The sequence below is a fragment of the Cotesia glomerata genome, linkage group LG8, assembly GCF_020080835.1.
Source record: "Cotesia glomerata isolate CgM1 linkage group LG8, MPM_Cglom_v2.3, whole genome shotgun sequence".
NCBI lineage: Eukaryota > Metazoa > Arthropoda > Insecta > Hymenoptera > Braconidae > Cotesia > Cotesia glomerata.
Window position 1 is genome coordinate 6,486,405 of NC_058165.1, and position 20,337 is coordinate 6,506,741.

The following is a 20,337-nucleotide window of genomic DNA, read 5'->3' on the forward strand; positions in this document are numbered from 1 at the left end:
AATCATTAATAATTAATTAAACAATCTTTGCATTTTTTTAAATTAGATATTTATTGAATTTTTAATTATCTTAAAAAAATAGTTTATAATTAATTTTTAGTCATTGTCATGTCTTTCATTATTCTAGCAATACAAAAATAATCTTTTATCAAATTTTACGAGAAGACACAAATAATTAAGCTTGAAATAAAAATTTTAAATGAAATCTTTTCAAAATTGCTTTCATTCTTAATTATTACATTAAATTTAAAGAAATACTTCACAATATGTGTCATCAATTATTAAATATAATTTAATTCTGAAAATTGTTACGTGAATTCATTAATAATTTTCACGTCAGACACATATTTTAAGTAACTGATATAAAAAATTACAGACAATTCTGAGGTAGACTGAAGAAATATTTAAAACATCGAATAATTAATCTCATAACTTTATAATTAAAAAATCTCAATTAAAATTAAGATCAATTAGACATTCAAAGATGTTACAAGTTTCTAAATTATTTTTTTTAAACATTCCTTTTTAATTTTGAGCTCAATCAAAATTTTTCTTTTGCTTAAACATTTTCAAATTAAACATAAATTATGAAGAAAAACATAAATTTTCAAATAATAAAATAATCTTATAATTAAAAAATTATATTAAAATTATCGCGCGAATAAAACTTTCTTCACTAAAACAGTAACTTATTTTCAGAATAATAAATTTTTAAAATGAAATTATCAAATATATTATATATATTTATCTATTTTGAAATAAATATTAATAGTTACGTAATAATTATAACAAATAATAAGTATCTATTAAATAGATAACTTTTGATCCGTATGTAAATACGAGTTAGAAAATATTTAACAACAATAACTATCAATAATAAATTATTTCAAATACAATGATTATCACGATTGAGCAATACGGTTGTGAAAAATAAAAATAGTTTTGTCGATTATTTTAAAAAATGGATGTAAAAGTATAAAATAATAAATTAATCAAAATCTATCCGGTGTGAAAAAGTTTGTACATTAATTAATTAATTTTGCAAAGTTTACTGAAAAAAAAAAAAAAAAAAGTCTCCGCTACAAATAATGAATTTTAAAAAAAGTGCATAATAATTTTAGAATAAAAATCTTTGATCATAGTATTTTGAATCTATCAAAATCGAAATAGTTTAAAAAAGCCCGGTGTCGCTCCTCCGCATTCCAATAAATTTCCCGAGACTTTTCCTGCATTACCACGACTTTACCCTCTTTGTCTTTGTCAGACTGGTTCTGATGCCAAATGGACATTTTTTCATGGCACACGACAATTTTAAATCCTTTGTCTTTTTCTTTGTTCACATTCGGGTTGATATTTTCATCGTTATCATTACTCACCCCAATGACTCTCTTGAAACCCCTGTTGCTCTTTATCTTAGGCTTACGCTGGCGAACGCACGAAGAAATAACATTAGTTTGCCATTGTCTTAAAATTCGTTTCTTCGGTGGCAAAAAATCTAAATTGGTCCCGTCACTTTCTATTATATTTGATTCAGCTTTCTGCTTGACCGACTGGATTTTAAATTCGCTGAAGTAATTGTCCTTAATTTCATCTTCCCGGATTATTTGTTGAGCTTCTTCCTCAACTACTTGCTCAATTATTTCTTCGTGATCAACTTCGGGGATTGTTAGGGACTCAGTAAATCCAGAGTCGTCTGAATAATCCACTAATTTATTATCATCATTGATATTATTAATGATATCAGCGTAATTAGTGAAGCGAAGACTGGGAGCGTCAGAGAAGTGGAAATCATCGGTAAAATCGGAGGAAAAATCGATTTTCACCGGCGTGTTTAATTCTATTTGACGACTCTCTGTTGGTGCCAGTTGATAATCCTCGGGAGACTGATAACTACTATCACCGCATAATTCGGGATATTTTAACCGATAGTAGAGCGGCAACTCATCCAGATCATAACCTGGCGATCCAGTTGCATCAAATTGCCGGAGCATTAGCAGGGATTTGCTCTCTAGCTTTTTTTTTATACGCAGCGAAGATCGTTTGTTGCTGGTTGATGATGATGAGTAGATCTTCTGGACGTGGGTCCGCGTCTTTGAAGCGTAGAAACGGCAGGAGTACTTCTCGTGTCTGAGGCGTTCTGAACGCTTGCGGGAAGATTGAGAGCCCAGGATTTGGTACTTTTGCTTTGAGACGAATGACTTTTCGCGCAAGCTCGGGTGACAGTCTTCTACATGGTAGTACCAGTCAGCTTTAGTGCGGAATTTTTTTCCTGGAAATTTTTTTATTTTAATATTTTATGGGTTCTGCTATTAATTTTATTAAAAATTAATTATTGGTAAAGATTATAGACTTTGTCTTGAAAATTAGTTTCACTAAAAATTATTTTTAAAAAATGTGATACTCAAATAAATAGATTTCTGATCACATGTTGGTTTTTTTTTGTGATTATTAAAGAAAATTCATTTGATTTTTTTAATCTGAACGAGAAATTTTTTTTATTACTGAAGTTAGCAGAAATTTTATTAAACTAATTTTAAAAAATAATTTTAAAAATTGTAATTATAATTTTTAAACATTTCTACACGTGGATTGTTTTATAAACTTTTTTGGACAAAAATTTATTTGATAAATTTCTCTTAACTTCAGTATCATAATTTTTTTTTTTATTTTAGCTACAATAATTTACTTGTTAAAAAAAATTATAAAATTAATGATACTAAAATGAAGAAATGTCACAATTTTTAAGACTTTAATATAACACTAAAATTAGTAGACTTCTCACAATTTATGAAAATTAAAAAAAAAATTCATTATTGTGTAAAAATTTTTTTTTTAATTTGCACTTAAAATTCTTTTTAATTTCTACATGTGGAATTTCGTGCTAGATTTTTTTTATAATAATTTAATGGCTGTAAAAAAATCTAGAAAATACTTAGATGTTTACCAATCTCAGTTTTTTGTTTTTAATAACAAATTAATTATAATAAAAATATAAAAATATGAATTATAATAAAATAATAAAAATATGAAAAAAATTTTTTTTTACAAATTCTATTTGGAAAATTAAAATCATTTTATAATAAAAATAAAAATTTTATATAGTGATAAAAATTATTTTATAAATCAAACAAAACAACCATCAAGTATCCGCTAAATTATATTGTTAAAATTAGCCGACGTTCAACAAGTTTTGATTTTTTTCAACAATTTAATTACAAGTAAAAAAATACTTAAAAAATTGCACTTATAATTTTTAAAATTTTTTAAATGTGAAATTCTTTCTTTTACTTATTTTGTATTAATTTTTTCAATAAAAAAAATTTTCAGATGTTGGCTAATTTAATTTTCATACTAATTTTATAAAAAATTATCAGCTGTCAATGTCAGTATGATATTATTGCTATCAAAATTTTTACCCAACACTAGTTAAAAAATTTATAACAAAAAAAGAGTAAAAAATATTGACAAAATAAAAAATAAATTACCACAACAGCGCTTGTTAATTTTTTTACAGTGGATTCTGATTCGGTGTCGCTCGACATTGAAATTTCTGTCGCTTTCATATAAACATTCATCACACTGATACACTTGTTTTCGGGGATTAGGCTTTCTTCCTCGTTTGTTTCTGTAAAACAATCAAAACCATTAGTACACAAGAATTAATACTGTAAATTAAATATTAAACATAACCAAAAAATTATTAAAATAAAAAATTTATTTTTAAAAATTACTCGTAGATTTTTAAAATAAACTTATTTAAAAAATTAAGAAAAAATATGAGTTTATTGCTGGAAACTTTTAACGATAAACTTTTCTTACTCTACTAAAATGATGCTAAGATTGAGACATTTAATAATTTCTTAGAATTTTATCACAAATTCTAGCAAAAAAAAAAAATATTCAAAGAATTCAACATGTAGAAATTGTTGAAAAACAGTATGTTAAATTTTTCAGTTTATTTTTTAAATAAATTAAAATGTCTACTGATTTCAGTGTCATTAAATTACGATTAAGAAATTGAGAAATTTGATAATTTTTTAGAAATTTATAACAAAAAAATTATGAAAAAAAATTTCACATGTAGAATTTGTAAAAAAACAAGTGAAATTTTCTAAGAATAATTTTTTATAATTCATTTTTTAAACAAAATATGACACTAAAATTAATAGACATTTACAATTTTTTCATTTATTTATGAACAGGCGAGACCATCTTTTTCTCGCTTTGCTCTCACAGAGTTCAACGGAACTATGTCGCACTCCCAACAGCAGAACAATTGCAGTTTCGATTGGTTTCACGAAACGAATGAAATTTTTGAAAAAAAAACGCTTTGTGGTGAAATAGTTTATTAAATTATCTATTATCTCTAAAAACGTTTTTTCAAAATTTCCATTCGTTTCGCTAAGCCGATAGAAACTGCAATCACTGGTCTCGACTGTTAAAGTTCGCAGTCACTTGACAATTATTTAATTTTATTTAAAAAATAAATTATTCTTATAAAATTACATTTTTAATTTTTTAAAATTTCTACATGTCAATTTTTTTTTACCATACGTTTTTCATTTGTTAGCCGACATTTTTAATTTTTTTTTAATTATTAAATTGGAACAAAGAAATATTTATTAAAAAATGCACTTTGTCTTACAATTTTTTTACAAATGAAATTTTTTTTTTTTTTGATAAAAATTTTCAATAAAAAAATGTATAAAAATTTTTAAATGTCTGCTAACTTAATTTCCATAAAAAAATATTTTTTTGTTTCTCATTTTTTTCTATAAATTTTTTAAAAAAAAAAAAATCTAAAAATCATCATCTGTCTACTGATTTAATTGTCATAATAAATAATAATTAAAATAATTTGTACTTACATAACAGGAGCAATAATATCACCAGAATCAGCTGGATATTTGACAACAGAATTAGTATCCTCCATTGGAATTTATTGTTGAAACAATTAACTCTTATAAAACAAAATGTCACCCGTTCAACACAACAGCCCGGAGTTGACTGAAATTCACTTTATTTTGTGAAGCGAGCAAAGGATTTAAATATACTATTACTAGTATTATTATTATTATCAATACACATAATAATATATATTGTATGTATTACACATAATGTTTGGATGGACGATGCGACACTCGTAAGACGGCACGAACTGATCAGATCTGTACGCCGTGGTGTAAACACTTGACTCTAATGGTATTAGTGTCGGATTGCACTGAATTTTAGTCTTAAGTAGAAATGAAAACTCTGGGCCAATCACGTTCTCGGAATGAAAAAATATTGTTGTCAAAGTGACGCCGTCACCTTGACGCTTGACGCGCGAAGACGAAAAGACGATGTATGTAAAGATAAGGATGTTCGATGCTCTAGAGCTTACAGTGTAAGTGTGTTTGGTGGTTGGGTAGCAAAAAAAAATAAGATGTAAGCACCGGAGTTGAGTATTGTGTCTCTTATTTACACAAACAAAGTGAGTAACGGATTTTTATATTATTATTATTATTATTATGTAAAATGAAAATTCTATACTCTTATTGTTGATTTGTTATTATTATTTATTTGTTTCTTTGCTATAACGACGGATTTTAAATATCAATCTGTTTTTATTTAATTTAAGTAAAAATATTTATAAAAATTTATGACACTGAAGTTGACAGACATTAGAAATTTTTTTAGAATTTTATAGCAATTAAATTATTATAAAAAAAAAATTTATTAAAAAATTCCACATGTGAAAATTAATATAAATTATAAGTGAAAATTTTTAAAAGTATTTTTTTATTCTAATTGATTTTTTTGAAAAATTTTCAACATTGACAGCTGACGGCTAACTTCAGTATCATAAAAATTAATTTAGCAGACATTTGATAACTTTAACCCTTCAGCACTCTCGCAAAACGATTTACTATCATTACTCGCGCGATGAGAAAAACTCTCACGCTTTTTGTAGAATCGCACGCATGCTTATAGCCCCTTTAATTTAAAAAATCTCAAACAAGATAAATTTTTTAAAACAAAAAAAAATTGAGTTATTTAAAAATAATATTTAATAATAATACATCCAAACACGAATGCACTCTTACGGGAACTTCCGAACTGTACCGATCAGACCCGATTTTTTAAATTCTGACCCCCCTACTTTACTATTGCGATGAGAAAATATCTCACAGAGTTAATAAAATTTATTTTATTTTTTTATAGTATAGAACAATTAAAATAATAATATTGCAATCTAAAATAATATTAATTTTTTGAAAGATAAAAAAAAAATCACATAGTCATTCCATTTGAAATTTGAAAGAAAATTTGAGTTATTGATGAGCGTGAGAGAAAATCTCATAGCGAGAGTGCTGAAGAGTTAATGACATTTTTGTGAAAATTAAGTTAGGGTAAGTGTGGGTATTATAATAATAACTTTTTTTTTTTTTAAACAAAAGTTTGACTTATTATTAACCCAAAATAAAATCAACAATGAGAGAAACAAATATTTTCGTTAAATAATAAGCATTCAAAAAGAAGTCTAAATGCATGTATTACTGCAGGTCTTAAAGTAGCTTGCTCCTATTACTGCGTGTCCATTACTGCAACTGATCCAGTTACTGCGTACCTATTACTGCAGAACGGCTATATTTTAGGATTTACTTAAAAATGAACAAAAACTTATCAAAAAGAAAATTTATTAGTTTAATGTAATAACAAGAATTCTTCATAATCTAAATAATAAGTAACACAGCCTTAACGTATTATTAATTGACCAGAATTCGTAAATTTTAATTGATGTAATCTTACAATCTACTGATTATTGCTTTCCTGGACTTGCCTCGACTTCTTATTTTTTTGTTTATTAACTTTTGATTTTTTATTAATTTTATCCATAGTTTATTTTTCACTTCGAGACAACTTGATTCACGCACTTATTTAGAAGTTAGAATAGCCGTGTTTATGTCCGCAGTAATAGGTACAGACATATACAAATAGAGCCGCTTCTATTACTGCATTCGACTGAGAAAATTGCAGTATCACACGCACATGCGGTTTTTCGGTACCAATTACTGCATGCTTAGTTAAATAAATTTTACTGATCAAAATGTAATTTTTATTAATTATTTGATTCTAAAAAGGGTTATCTAACTTCTAAATGTAAAAAATATATTAATTAGGTCATTTATATAAAGAAAAAGACTTTTTATGACCACCTCTTTTTACATTGAAACTCTTAAAAAAGATAAAATTATTCACTTCTGTAACTACTTAATTTTTATTAATTAATAACAAATTGAATAATTGTCTTACTTATAAAACCACTATGCAGTTATTTTCCGAAAGGTTTAAATTAACAGAAATAATTTTTTTTTAATCAAAAAAGTCATAACCCATTTATTGATAATTAAAAGAAGAAAATCTGCAGTAATACCCACACTTACCCTAGCCGACATTTAAAAATTTTTAGAATTTTTTTTTTATTGAAAAAATAATTACAAAAAATAAATAAAAAATTTTATTTGTAAAAAACTTTAGAAACTCTAAGTGCAATTTTTTAAAAATATTTTTTTGTTCTAATTTAATTATTAAAAAAAAATTAAAAACGTCGGCTAACTTTAGTACTTATTATGAAATTTTCGTCAAATATATTGTGGCAAAAATAAAATAAGAAAAAAAATTGACATGTAGAAAGTTAAAAAAATAAAAAATGCAATTTTTTACAAATAATTTTTTGGAAAAAATTTGTTTGTTAAATAAAATTAAAAAATTGTCAAGTGACTGATAACTTTAATGTCATAAAATATTTTTATAAACTTAAGATAATTTTTTCATTTTTATTAATGGCAATTTTTATATTTTTATATACTGTTAAAAAAATTTTATGAAATTGAGACATTTAATAATTTTTAGAATTTTTTTGACAAATAAATTATAGGAAGCAAGAAAAATTTATTTAAAAAATTAAAAATTTAGAAGCTCAAAAAAATTACAAATAAAATTTTTTAAATAACTTTCTCGACCAAGGTTATTTTTCAAGAAAAATAAAAAAATTTTCAAGTGGCTAACTATTTTAGTCTCATAAAATTTTTAATTTTTTTTTAAACAATTATTTAAGATAATAAATTTGACGTACAGCTTCTTGTCTGAATTTTTTTAAATTAGAAAAAAAATTTTTTTAATAATTTTTTTGAGGGTTAAAAAGTTGTTTCTAATTTTTAAAAAAATTTTAACACAATTTAGTGGAATTAAATAAATTTATCAAATAAATTTTATAGTTTTCTCTAGTAAAATTATATTATTTAGCTCTTAGATTTTATAATAAAAAATAATAATAATAATAATTAAAAAATTAGTTATAAAAAATCATTTCTAAATAATTGCCATGTCGTTTTGAAAAGTTTTTGCTACAATTTTTCTGTTAGAAAAATTAGTAAAAAATGAAATTGATGATTGAATTAAATATCATGGGAATAAAAAAAATTCACATATTGCATATTAAAAAGAAATCTGCGGAATTATTATTATTTTGTTTAATTAAAATATATTGCAATATTGGTTAGTTGACATTTTTTTATGAATATGACTGTTGCAGACTGATAATTTTTTAAAAGCTTATAAATAATAAAATTTCTAAAAATACGGAAAAATGCACTTGGAGCTTTCAATAAATTCGCTCTGTGCATTTAAAACAATTTTTTTTCCGACCATTAAATTTAAGTTTATTAAAAAGTATAAAAATTGACTGTCGGTTAAATCTATAGTTATATTTTCGGAATTATTCCCTTAAAAAAATCAAAAAGTATGTAAAAAATTTTGAAAATTAGTTGAATTCCTAAAATAATTATTTTTATAATTGTTAAGAAAAATTTAAAAATATTGACAGAAGTAATTCGAGAAAAGAAGTAAAACCGGTGACAAACAAATTAGTAAATATTCGGTAGTTAATACGTAGCAATTAGAGCCTTGAATAAAGCGTGGGTAGTAAAGAGGATAGTGGTCGCCTATGCATTTAAAGTGACCCACGAACCCATAAACCCGTGATGGTCGAAGGTTAAAGCAAAGACCGCAACTCTGAATACGAAACTCCTCGATAAGGCGTCGAATCTTGCATAATAATCACCGTTAATGCTCGACGTGCGTAATTAGATTCTCCACTTTTGCAATTTTTATTCGAACTAACAAGTTCAATATTCCTTGTCTAGAGTTTTTAGAATTTTTTAATAAATTATTGAAATTTATTGATCTAAAATTTGTATTCTTACTTTTCAATTGATTTAAAATTTTTTTTACAAACTGACTGATAAAAAAATTTATTAACAGTTAATAAATTCATTTATTTGAAAACAATTTTTTTATTCATTAAAGTAGTTGTCATGTTACAATATTGTCAAAAAATTAGAGTTTATACGCGCCGTAAAAGTATATGCGCTTGTTGCTAAGCAATTCATAATTCTTACGCAAGACTGTACCCGCGCACAGAAAGAAAAATTTCTTGACTGGAGAACAAAATTCTTGGCTCAAGAAAATTTTCGAGTGCCTAAAGGAAGACCAAAGTTGTGTTGGCCGAAATAAAAATTTTTCTTGAAATTTTATTCTTGGTGGAAGTAATTTTTTCTTCATTCAAATTATCATAAATACTTGATACAATAAATTTTTATATTTGATCAAGATTTTTAGATACTTTAGGGAAACAACGCTACCTACTTCAGCTGAGAAAAAAATTTTCTCACCTTGAGAAAATTTTTCTCTTGAATTTTTGATACCCATTTGATATTATTTTAGCGTGCAATTATACATGTTGAATGAAAAAAAATGATTCAATATTGTTTGATCTTTCCATATTTGACATGTTAATCAAAAAAATATTTATAAAAATTTACTTCTATCGAGATATTTAATTTTTCGGAGCAAGAGAGAATTTTTTCTCAAGACAAGAAAATTTACTTCTATCAAGAACTAAATTTTTTGGAGCAAGAGGCTGAATTTTCTCAAAACAAGGAGATTTTCTTGACTTAAATAAATTTTCTTGGATCAAGATACGTATTTCTTAAAGCAAGAGAATTAATTTTGTTGGAATAAGTGAAATTTCTTGTGTCAAAAAAAAATTTTTTGTTCACTCAAGAAAAATATTTTCTTGGCTCAAGTAAAATTTTTTTTCTGTGCGGAAACGCAATCCATACAAGAGTTGCTGTCCGACTCCGTGGATGTATACTTTTTCATAAATTGTTGAACTTTAATCCGTTATTTATAAATAATTAGACGGTCGAAAATTTTTTTTTTTATTCTTTTTTAAACTCACAACAAAATACATTAAAAGACTGTCGGTTTTTTGGAAGTTTCTGACAGTTAGTTTTTTTTTTTTTTTTTTTTTTTTTTTTTTTTATAACTAAGAATCTGGTACAGAACTGCAGAGAGAGTATGCAATCAATGTTAAATATTCAATTTTTAATTGAATTCATCTCGGCTTATAGATGGTCAATCGACTTCAAATTTTTAGGGTAATTGTATCATCATGTCCTTATTAATAAGTATACTAAAATTTAGAATTTTCTAATGGTATTCCTTATAACCACGACAACTACCTTAAGTACAACTAATTATTTTACCTAAATAAACTATTAATGAACACTTTTTTGGAAGATAAGTACATTTATTAATTATTATAAAATATTTATTAACATCAGTTAATTAATTTTGTTAAAGTGAATGTATTTTGTTTAGAGTAAGGTATGAAGATCATTTATAAAAAAAATGCCACAACTTTTTATTATAAAGATATGATACACTAATTATTTTCACCGCTAAAAAATTCTGTAACTTATTACAAACATTATTTTATTATTAATTTTAATCTTTATATTCTTATATTCAAAAATAATTAATGATTCTAATCTAAAAGAATTATCTATTGAAGTTTTTTGGTTATAAAAAGTCTCAAGGTTTAATTATTATATCCCTTTCTAATTAAAGTGTCTAAAAAAATGTTCATTAACAATTAACAAGTATTTATTAACTACAAGCAAATATTAATTAAAAGTGTTTAAGAAAAGTGTAATGAATAACACTTAACAAAAGTGTTTAAGAAACGATTTGTTAACTCTTAATAAATATTTATTAATTATTAACAAATTGTTATTAACTTTTATTTATATATATTTGACTATTCATTCATATATCAAGGCAAAAGCTGAATGGTAAAAATACTTAATCATTTTTAGTAGATTTTATATATATAGAAATCTAACTATTGCATTGGTCCTCATGACAAAAATTTTGAAAAATTTTGCTATATTCCGACATGACTCGACGAGCTGAGTCAGAAAATACATATGGTTCAAAAGTTTACATATGTATGTATATATGTACGATATAACGCGGTTTCACGGTGAGAAATTTCTGTAGAAATTTACTATGCATACATAATAAGACTGAACCTTAATGACTTAATTCAAAATATTACCATAAAAATTTAAGAATATCATATTGTACCAATCAATATTTACTAGGGACCATAGTAAATTTGACCATGCAACTGTTACATAAACATATATAAAAAATTTTCGTAAACTGACAGAACAAAAACTGTTAGTGTGCTTAAAACTTTTCATTATAGTTCCATAGTAAAATTTCTGTTGCTCAGTCGACAATAAAAATTTATAAAAAAGTTTCACATTTAGTCACGTGTACTCGGTTTAAATTTAAAATTGTGACTATGAAATTTTCAAATGTCCCATAGTAAACGTATGCGCGTCAGTCGCGACGCGCGCTCTTTCATTTTTTCGTGCTGCTTTGTTTTGTCAACATAAGTCTATAGACGCTATCAGTAGTGGTTAACGGTGTTATGAAAATTGCAATAAACATTAAGTTTTAAATAAATATTAGTTTATAAATCCATCAACACATGAATAGTTAATGAAAATTTGTAAGATTCATAAATAATAAAATATTTAATAATTTACCGTGAAAATTAAAATGAAAACAAACATTTGATGGTTAACCTGCAACCGACACTTCTAATAATAATAAAAAATAATTTAAAAGTTCTATATTGTGTTTATAATTATTCATAATAAAATTAACTGCCAAAATAAATCCTACGTTCATTGTTAAAAATGAAAAAAAAAAAAAAACTATATTTTAAAAAATATTTTTAAAATTATTGCAAACAAAAAATCTTGTTTGGTTTGATATTTTTTGATTGCTAAAAACATTTTTACTCTAAAATTTTTATTTTTACAAACGTTTTCTTATTTTTTGCTATAGTACATTCGGAAATTTAAATTATTGCATATTTCATTTTACTATGGTACATTTCAATTTCTACCATTTACTATGTCTGATTTCATTTGTTTCGGAAATTACTATGGGCCATTGTAAAATTTTATTCTGAGTCAATAAGGTTCACTAGTAATATGCACCATTGTAATATCTAAAATCCATGCAGAATAAAAAATAATGGAAATTTCTCACCGTGTTGTTATGACGATAGTGTCGCCAATTCATAACGGATCTTTACCAAACTCAACATATTTATTCTACAGAGAAGTAGCGAAGTCAAGTTTGAAGATGAGCTTAATCGGTCAAGTAATTAAAAAATGCCAGGATTTCAAAATTTTGAAAATCATAAAAATTCATATTTCTTCACTTTCTTACTCGAATAACTTTTGAATGTGATATCTTATTGAAACTCTGTGAATTGCATCTGAAAGCTCTTTAAATAAGCTTTAATTTGAGTACCATATCATATGTGTAATCCCAAAATTATGTCCTATTCCGCTATGCCAATTATGAAATTTGCTATTGCACTGGTTTTAGTATTTTTCCGTTGATATATATTTTTGTCAATTGCATAGAAGTTAAAAGCCTTGCTTTTGTATACAATCCTCGTTATATTTTTTTTCTATTCATGATGAAATCTACTTCCATTTCGGCTGCCGAATAATGGTCTTTTTTTATTTTCATATAAGTACTATTATGTATTTACAAAAGTTTCAATTTAGTGAACTTAGAAAAATAAAAATCAACTATTTGAACTAACTTTTTAGTTTAATTTATTTTACATTTTATTTTTAATTATTAAATTTATTTTTTAACACATTAATAAAATAATTTATTAACTGTTAATAAATCTTATTTAATGAATAATTAATGAACTGTTAAAAAATGTTTATTTAATAATTTAATTTAAAAAACTAATTTATTGTTATTACTAAAGTTTATTAATTATTAACAATTACAATTCTTTTATTAGTAAAATTTTATTTAATATTTAAACAATTTATTTCATTTATTAAAAAATAATTACTAATCTATTTTAAAGCACTAAAATTTCAAAAATCATGATTGAGTTTCTATGAAAAAAAAAAAATTAAATAAATAAAATAGAAATAAATGAATGAAAAATAGTCTTGCATTAACCTGTTGATTTATTGATTCATCAGCTCTTTAGTCAGCGATTGATGAGACTGCGTTAAATCTATCGTCTACTTGTAATTCGTGATTTAACTCGCGGCTATATTTTATAAAGAGCCAAGCTCAATCAGAATAAAAAAATAAAAATAAGATAACGGAATAAGAATCGGATTAAATTGACGATTGTGATATTTAAATGCCTAATGAATTAATTATCGCGAGCTATTCTCGAGGGTCGTTCCAACCTTAGCCAGTATTCGCTGTCCAACGATTCAAACTTTAATTGTTAATTAAAGACTTTCTTTAATTAATTTCTGTTAAAATATCTCGTCGGAAAAATTATTTGAGCTTTAAGTTAGTAAATATATTGTTCGTAGTATTGTTTTACGAAGTAATTTATTATTTATCGGTAATACGTCAGTTAAAATTGACATTTTTGATAATTGCATTTTAACGTTTGGGAATATTTAATTAAGCAATTATATTTGGTGGTTGTATTTAATATGTACATTTTTTATCACGCCGGAAATATTACGAATCCATATATTCGATAAATAAATTAATAATGCAAATGAATTATTCAAGTTTATGATATTGTTTCACTTTTATTTAATAATCACACATAATGTGGAAATATTTATTATTAAAAATTAATCAATTATTTGATTTTGAGTTACTGTTTGTAGAATATTCGATGTGTAAAAAAATTTTTTTTTTTAAGTAAAAAATTATAACGCACTCACAGATTGAAAAAATACTTAAATAAAAATTTTACTGTTTGCAGGTTTTTATAGGGTCTTATTTGTTCCACATATTTCGTTTCAATAGTGTTGAGTAGCGATTTTGGAGCAATGAACCTGCGTAAGATTGAAATTTATAATTTTATTTCGATTGCATCATTAAATTTCATTTGTAGCATTAATTATCCATATTTTTAGGTGACAATTTAACTTACCCGCGGAAATCGAGCAGACGCTTTAATCTTCTTGAATTCGTGAGACTTGATTTATGGATTTATGGAGCATCAATAAGAAAGTACTTTAAATTTATCTTCATCCAATAATTGTTTCTGATATTTTACAGAAAAAAATTGTTTGAAAAAAAACTAATAGTCGATTTGCAAAATTGAATACATTTAAGTTTACTCACTTAAATTTAAATCAAAAAATTCTACGTCAAAAGATTCAAAAAAAAATTAAAAGTGCAAATTTTTTTTAAATATTTTTTTGTTATAATTAATTAATTTGTAATAAAAGTTGATAAAATTGTTAGATGTCTGTTGATTTTAGCATCATTAAAAATAAAAAATGAGGACGAATTTTCAAAAAATTATATTTTTTATTAAAATTAATTTGTTATAAAAGTTGAAAAAAATGTTTTAAATAATTCACGCTTAATTTTTTTTTAATTTTTACGTATAGAACTTTTCACTAAGTTATTTTCATAATAATTAAATAACTATAAAAAATAAAAAAAAGTTTGGAAAATCCAAAAGTGCACGCCTCCCCGAGTAAAAATGAAATTATTATTTTTTACGGAAAAATAATAAATTTCGTTCGACCGCCGCACCACCGCTGCACGACCGCCGTTTGGCGGACTATTACGCCGCACGCTAAAAATTTACTCCCCCTAGCATCGCCGCACTACCGCACCAACGCTAAATCATACCTACAATTTCACAAAAAATGGTATCATAATTGATTTATCACGCAATAATTAATTAATAAATAATGCGACTAGAAATCTTTATGTAAGACCTATTGATCAACCTCCTTTTAATCGAATGCCTAATATTAAAAAAAAAAATTTTTTTTAAATCAGGCCAAAGCACCGCGAAATTATTGATTTTTTTAGTCGTATTGTTGATGTAGATTTTTTATTTCGTCCTCGGGTTGCACAGAAGCGGTACGCCTATTGAAATACTCTGAAAGAATTTTAAAAATTGAACTGTGATGGGATTCGAACCTGGATCGTCTGCATGGAAGTCTCGAACATTGCCAACTGCACTGCAAGCCATACTTAACTTAAAAAATTTAGTTAAGCTATTTGAATGATCAACGAATATATTATTTCAATGTATATACCATCAAACAGTGGTATGGTGCGGCGGTGGTGCAGCGGTGGTGCGGCGGTCGAACGAAATTTATTATTTTTTCGTAAAAATTAATAATTTTATTTTTACCCGGGCGCGTCACAGCTGTGGTGCGACGGTGGTGCAGCGGTGGTGCGGCGAATAGAAATTCATTTACTTGTCACGGCGCTGGTGCGGCGGTAGTGCGGCGAATAGATAAATTCTTTACTTGTCACGGCGGTGGTGCGGCGGTGATACGGCACTTATAAAATAACCAAAATTGTCACGGCTGTAGTGCAGCGGTGGTGCGGCGCTTAAAAAGCCGTGCAGCGGTGTTGCGGCGGTGGTGCGGCGGAATTCTGTTTTTACTCGGGATAATCTCATTTTTCATTATAAAATTGATTAAAATAAAATACAAATACTTTTGAATCTTTCGCGCCATTGTTCACCCAGAAAAGAAAGGTGCTGTGCATGTGTTGTAAGCGAACTTTATTTACATAGATATAGATATACAAACGATAAGTGGATTTTAGCTTATTGCTAATTATAATTTAACTAGATTGTATTAGACCGCGATCTTCGAAAGGACTTAGTTTTGGATAATACTGAAGCGTATAAAAAAAAAATGGACTTGATCAGTTGGGTTTTTCGACAGTTATCGTGACCACGCTAGTTTCCATACATACATCAGACCCACGGTCGTTCACGAAATAAATTTTTTAAACATTTTTTTTATTTATTTAAAAAGCAAAATGTTTTTAAAAAATATTTTAAGTGTTGAAACTTGTCTTTTTCCATGACATTTATGGGTAAATATTATTCGACAAGTGCGATAGAAAATAAATAGACAGTTTTAGTTCAAAAAATCACTTGATTTTTATAAGCCGAGAGTAGAGCACTATCCGCTTGTCTTATGAGGCGTGCAAAAATTAACTTGAGTCAAATACACAATTTTTAAAAAGTTTAACCTTTTGATTTGAGTAGAACAATTTTTAAACTAAGAAAATTTTCAATTTTTTTTTATTGAAGTTAATTTCACTTGATTGAAGAATTTTTCGTCTTCAAGGCAGTGAAACTCTTCACAATTATTTTCTTAATTCAATTTAGTTTTCCTCTTAATTCAATTTATTTTTTTTTCCAGTGCATATTGAAATTATGGAACTATTTTTACTAAGTTATTTTCATAATAATTAAATAACTATAAAAAATAAAAAATAATTTGTTAGGTGGTTGTTAATTTCAGTGTAAAAATTGCCAAAATTATAATGTATTAATTTTAATTTATCACTGCAATGACTTCAAAATGAATTTCACGTGGCTTGACCCAGATTTCCGAGATATATAATTAAAATAATTAAATAGGAATATATAAAGTATGAAATAATGAGATGATACAATATATTGACATTTATCAAGTAACCGGCACGAACGAAGCAGATGATTTCCCATGTGAATTTTCACAAGATATACCACCAGTTATTGGTACTCGCACGCATTCGCATCCTCGTTTTATATGTATATATATAATCTAATGTCTACTTATATAGTAACACGTATAGTATATAATATAATATAATATACGGGTACGTAGATACCGTACGGTTATATCTAACGAGAAAAACCAACTGAGATAGCAAGAGTGAGATGAAAAGAGTACTGAGTACCCGGAGTAAACTCATCTGCATCTTTATATATTTGTATATATATATATATATATGTATGTATAAAAGTATTTTATACTGGTTGCTTCTCAGATATGACTCCATATGCACGACTACTGCCAGGGCAGGTAATATCTATTATTGCCAACTTGTTTGTTCACCTCATATTTTATTCTTTATTATTATTATTGTTATTTTTATTATTATTATACGTTTTCATGGTTAAATAATGATAATAATAAAAACAATAATAATAACAACTATGTAATTTTTGTAAAAGTTTCCTGAATCGTGTAAATTTTTTAATTATTATTATTACTATTATTATTATTATTACTTGGAAAAAAAATTATTGAATTAAATACTAATTTATTATCTAATTACTCTTAAAATAATTATAACTTCCAAAATGTTAATTTTATCAAAAAATTATGTAAGGTTAAAATTGTAGCTTAAAAAATTTCCTAACAAAAACATTTTTATACAAAAGGCCTATCTTTCATATTTTTAAAGATATAGTACACAGAAAGAAAGATTCACTTGAGCCAAGAAAATATTTTTCTTCCAAATTATTTTCTTGAGCGAAAAAAAAAATTTTTTTTGACACAAGAAATTTCATTTATTCTAACAAAATTAATTCTCTTGCTTTAAGAAATACGTATTTTGATCCAAGAAAATTTATTTAAATCAAGAAAATCTCTTGCTCCAAAAAATTAAATATAAAGATAGTAAATTTTCATTAATATTTTTATTGACTAACATGTCAAATGGGAAGATCAAATAATATTGTATCAATTTTTTTCATTCAATATGTATAATTACACGCTAAAATAATATAAAATGGCTATCAAATATTGAAGAGAAAAATTTTTTCAAGGTGAGAAAATTTTTTTCTCAGCTGAAGTAGGTGGGGCTGCTTCCCTAAAGTATTTAAAAATCTTGATCAAATATAAAGATTTATTGAATTAAGTATTTATGATAATTTAAATTAAGAAAAAATCTGGAATACGGTAGACCCTAAAGGCCATCCCTGCAACTTCCCGCTAATTCCATATCTAAACGCTTAAAATTGCACTTATGAGGTTTTGAAGCTCTTCGAGCTTAAAAATATAATTTATATGTTTTCGAGTTCTCCGAGCTCATAGAGTTAGCTGTTCGAAGCTTTTGAGCTCATCGAGCTCAAAAGTCTGATAGACGTTTAATAAAACAGTATTTTTTGAATTTTCAAACCGCAATAACTTCTGAATGAATGAATCGATTTTCACGCAGTTAGCAGTATTCCACGCAGTTTTTCAAATTCTATAATATACTTTTGAACACCAACTGATCGAACCGAAAATCTTAGAGAAATTTGAAAAATTCACTTTTTCCGAATTTTTTCGATAATGATAACTCACGAACCAATCAACCGATTTTTACGTTCTTGGTGGCGATCGACGTGGTTTTTTAGGCTCTAATAATTATTTTATTTCATCAAAAACGATTCAAAAAGGAATGTCGAAGTTATGTGAAAAAAACACTTTTTTCGAAATTTTTCGTTTTCGATAACTCTCGAACGAATCAACCGATTTTGACGGGACTGGTGGCAATCGACGTGGTTTTTTAAAATTAAGAGCGGATTAGTTTTTGGAAGTGATCGGTGAAGCCGTTTTGAAGTTATTCTAAAAATACGATTTTTCGAAAATTTTATTTTTAAAATTTCTCAAAATCTAGCGAACTGAATCGATTCAAATTTTCACGAAATTTAATGGCAATGATACGTTTTAGATCGCCTCCTATTTCTATCCGATCGGCCGAGCCGTTCAAAAGTTATAAGAGGTTTACACACACACACACACACACACACACACACACACACACACACACACACACACACACACACACACACACACACACACACACACATACATACATACATACATACATACATACATACATACATACATACAGCCGCACGGACACCATCGTGGGAATAGTCAGGAAAGCTTCCTGTGACCTTAAAACGTCGAGATCTGATGAAAACTCGATTTTTGCAAAATGGGGTAAAACCAATAACTTTCCGATTTTTGAAAATTTTCAATTTTCTTAGCGGGAAGTTAAAAATTACTTCCACCAAGAACAGAATTTCAAGAAAAATTTTTACTTCGGCAACACAACTTCGGTCTTCATTCAGGCACCCGAAAATTTTCTCGAGCCAAGAATTTTGTTCCCCAGTCAAGAAATTTTTCTTTCTGTGTAGCTTCTTAAGTTTTACTCACGTAATTAAAAAGTGATAAATCATTATCAAGTCACAATAAAAATGTCTACAACTCCTGGAATATTAATTTCATCAAAAAATTATAAGAAACCAAAATTGTAGCTTAAGAAATTTCCTACGGGAAACGTCATCATACTATGGGGCTATCTTCAATATTTTAGAAGATATACACGGTGAGAAATTTCTGTAGAAATTTACTATGCATACATAATAAGACTGAACCTTAATGACTCAATTCAAAATATTACCATAAAAATTTAAGAATATCATATTGTACCAATCAATATTTACAAGGGACCATAGTAAATTTGACCATGCAACTGTTACATAAACATATATAAAAAATTTTCGTAAACTGACAGAACAAAAACTGTTAGTGTGCTTAAAACTTTTCATTATAGTTCCATAGTAAAATTTCTGTTGCTCAGTCGACAATAAAAATTTATAAAAAAGTTTCACATTTAGTCACGTGTACTCGGTTTAAATTTAAAATTGTGACTATGAAATTTTCAAATGTCCCATAGTAAACGTATGCGCGTCAGTCGCGACGCGCGCTCTTTCATTTTTTCGTGCTGCTTTGTTTTGTCAACATAAGTCTATAAACGCTATCAGTAGTGGTTAACGGTGTTATGAAAATTGCAATAAACATTAAGTTTTAAATAAATATTAGTTTATAAATCCATCAACACATGAATAGTTAATGAAAATTTGTAAGATTCATAAATAATAAAATATTTAATAATTTACCGTGAAAAATTAAAATGAAAACAAACATTTGATGGTTAACCTGCAACCGACACTTCTAATAATAATAAAAAATAATTTAAAAGTTATATATTGTGTTTATAATTATTCATAATAAAATTAACTGCCAAAACAAATCCTACGTTCATTGTTAAAAATGAAAAAAAAAATAAAAAAAACTATATTTTAAAAATTATTGCAAACAA

General features: G+C 26.0%; 1 protein-coding gene across 1 annotated transcript; it reads right to left on the reverse strand.

Moving 5' to 3' along the window:
* Positions 1-1,121: 1,121 nt before the first annotated feature.
* On the reverse strand, positions 1,122-5,358 carry LOC123271035. Its single transcript, XM_044737270.1, has 3 exons — positions 4,869-5,358; positions 3,486-3,625; positions 1,122-2,269 (listed from the first exon to the last, which is right to left on the reverse strand). The coding sequence occupies exons 1-3, from the start codon at positions 4,931-4,933 to the stop codon at positions 1,137-1,139; spliced, it is 1,338 nt and encodes a 445-aa protein (XP_044593205.1). The 5' UTR covers positions 4,934-5,358; the 3' UTR covers positions 1,122-1,136.
* Between the last annotated feature and the right edge of the window lie 14,979 nt (positions 5,359-20,337).

Bases quoted from the DNA above. Each gene is read 5' to 3' on its own strand.
- LOC123271035 (XM_044737270.1), bottom strand. From the start codon at position 4,933: ATGGAGGATACTAATTCTGTTGTCAAATATCCAGCTGATTCTGGTGAT. The intron at 3,626-4,868 runs GTAAGTACAAAT...ATTGTTTTACAG, and splicing joins GATATTATTGCTCCTGTTAT to AAACAAACGAGGAAGAAAGC. The intron at 2,270-3,485 runs GTAATTTATTTT...AAAAATTTCCAG, and splicing joins AATTAACAAGCGCTGTTGTG to GAAAAAAATTCCGCACTAAA.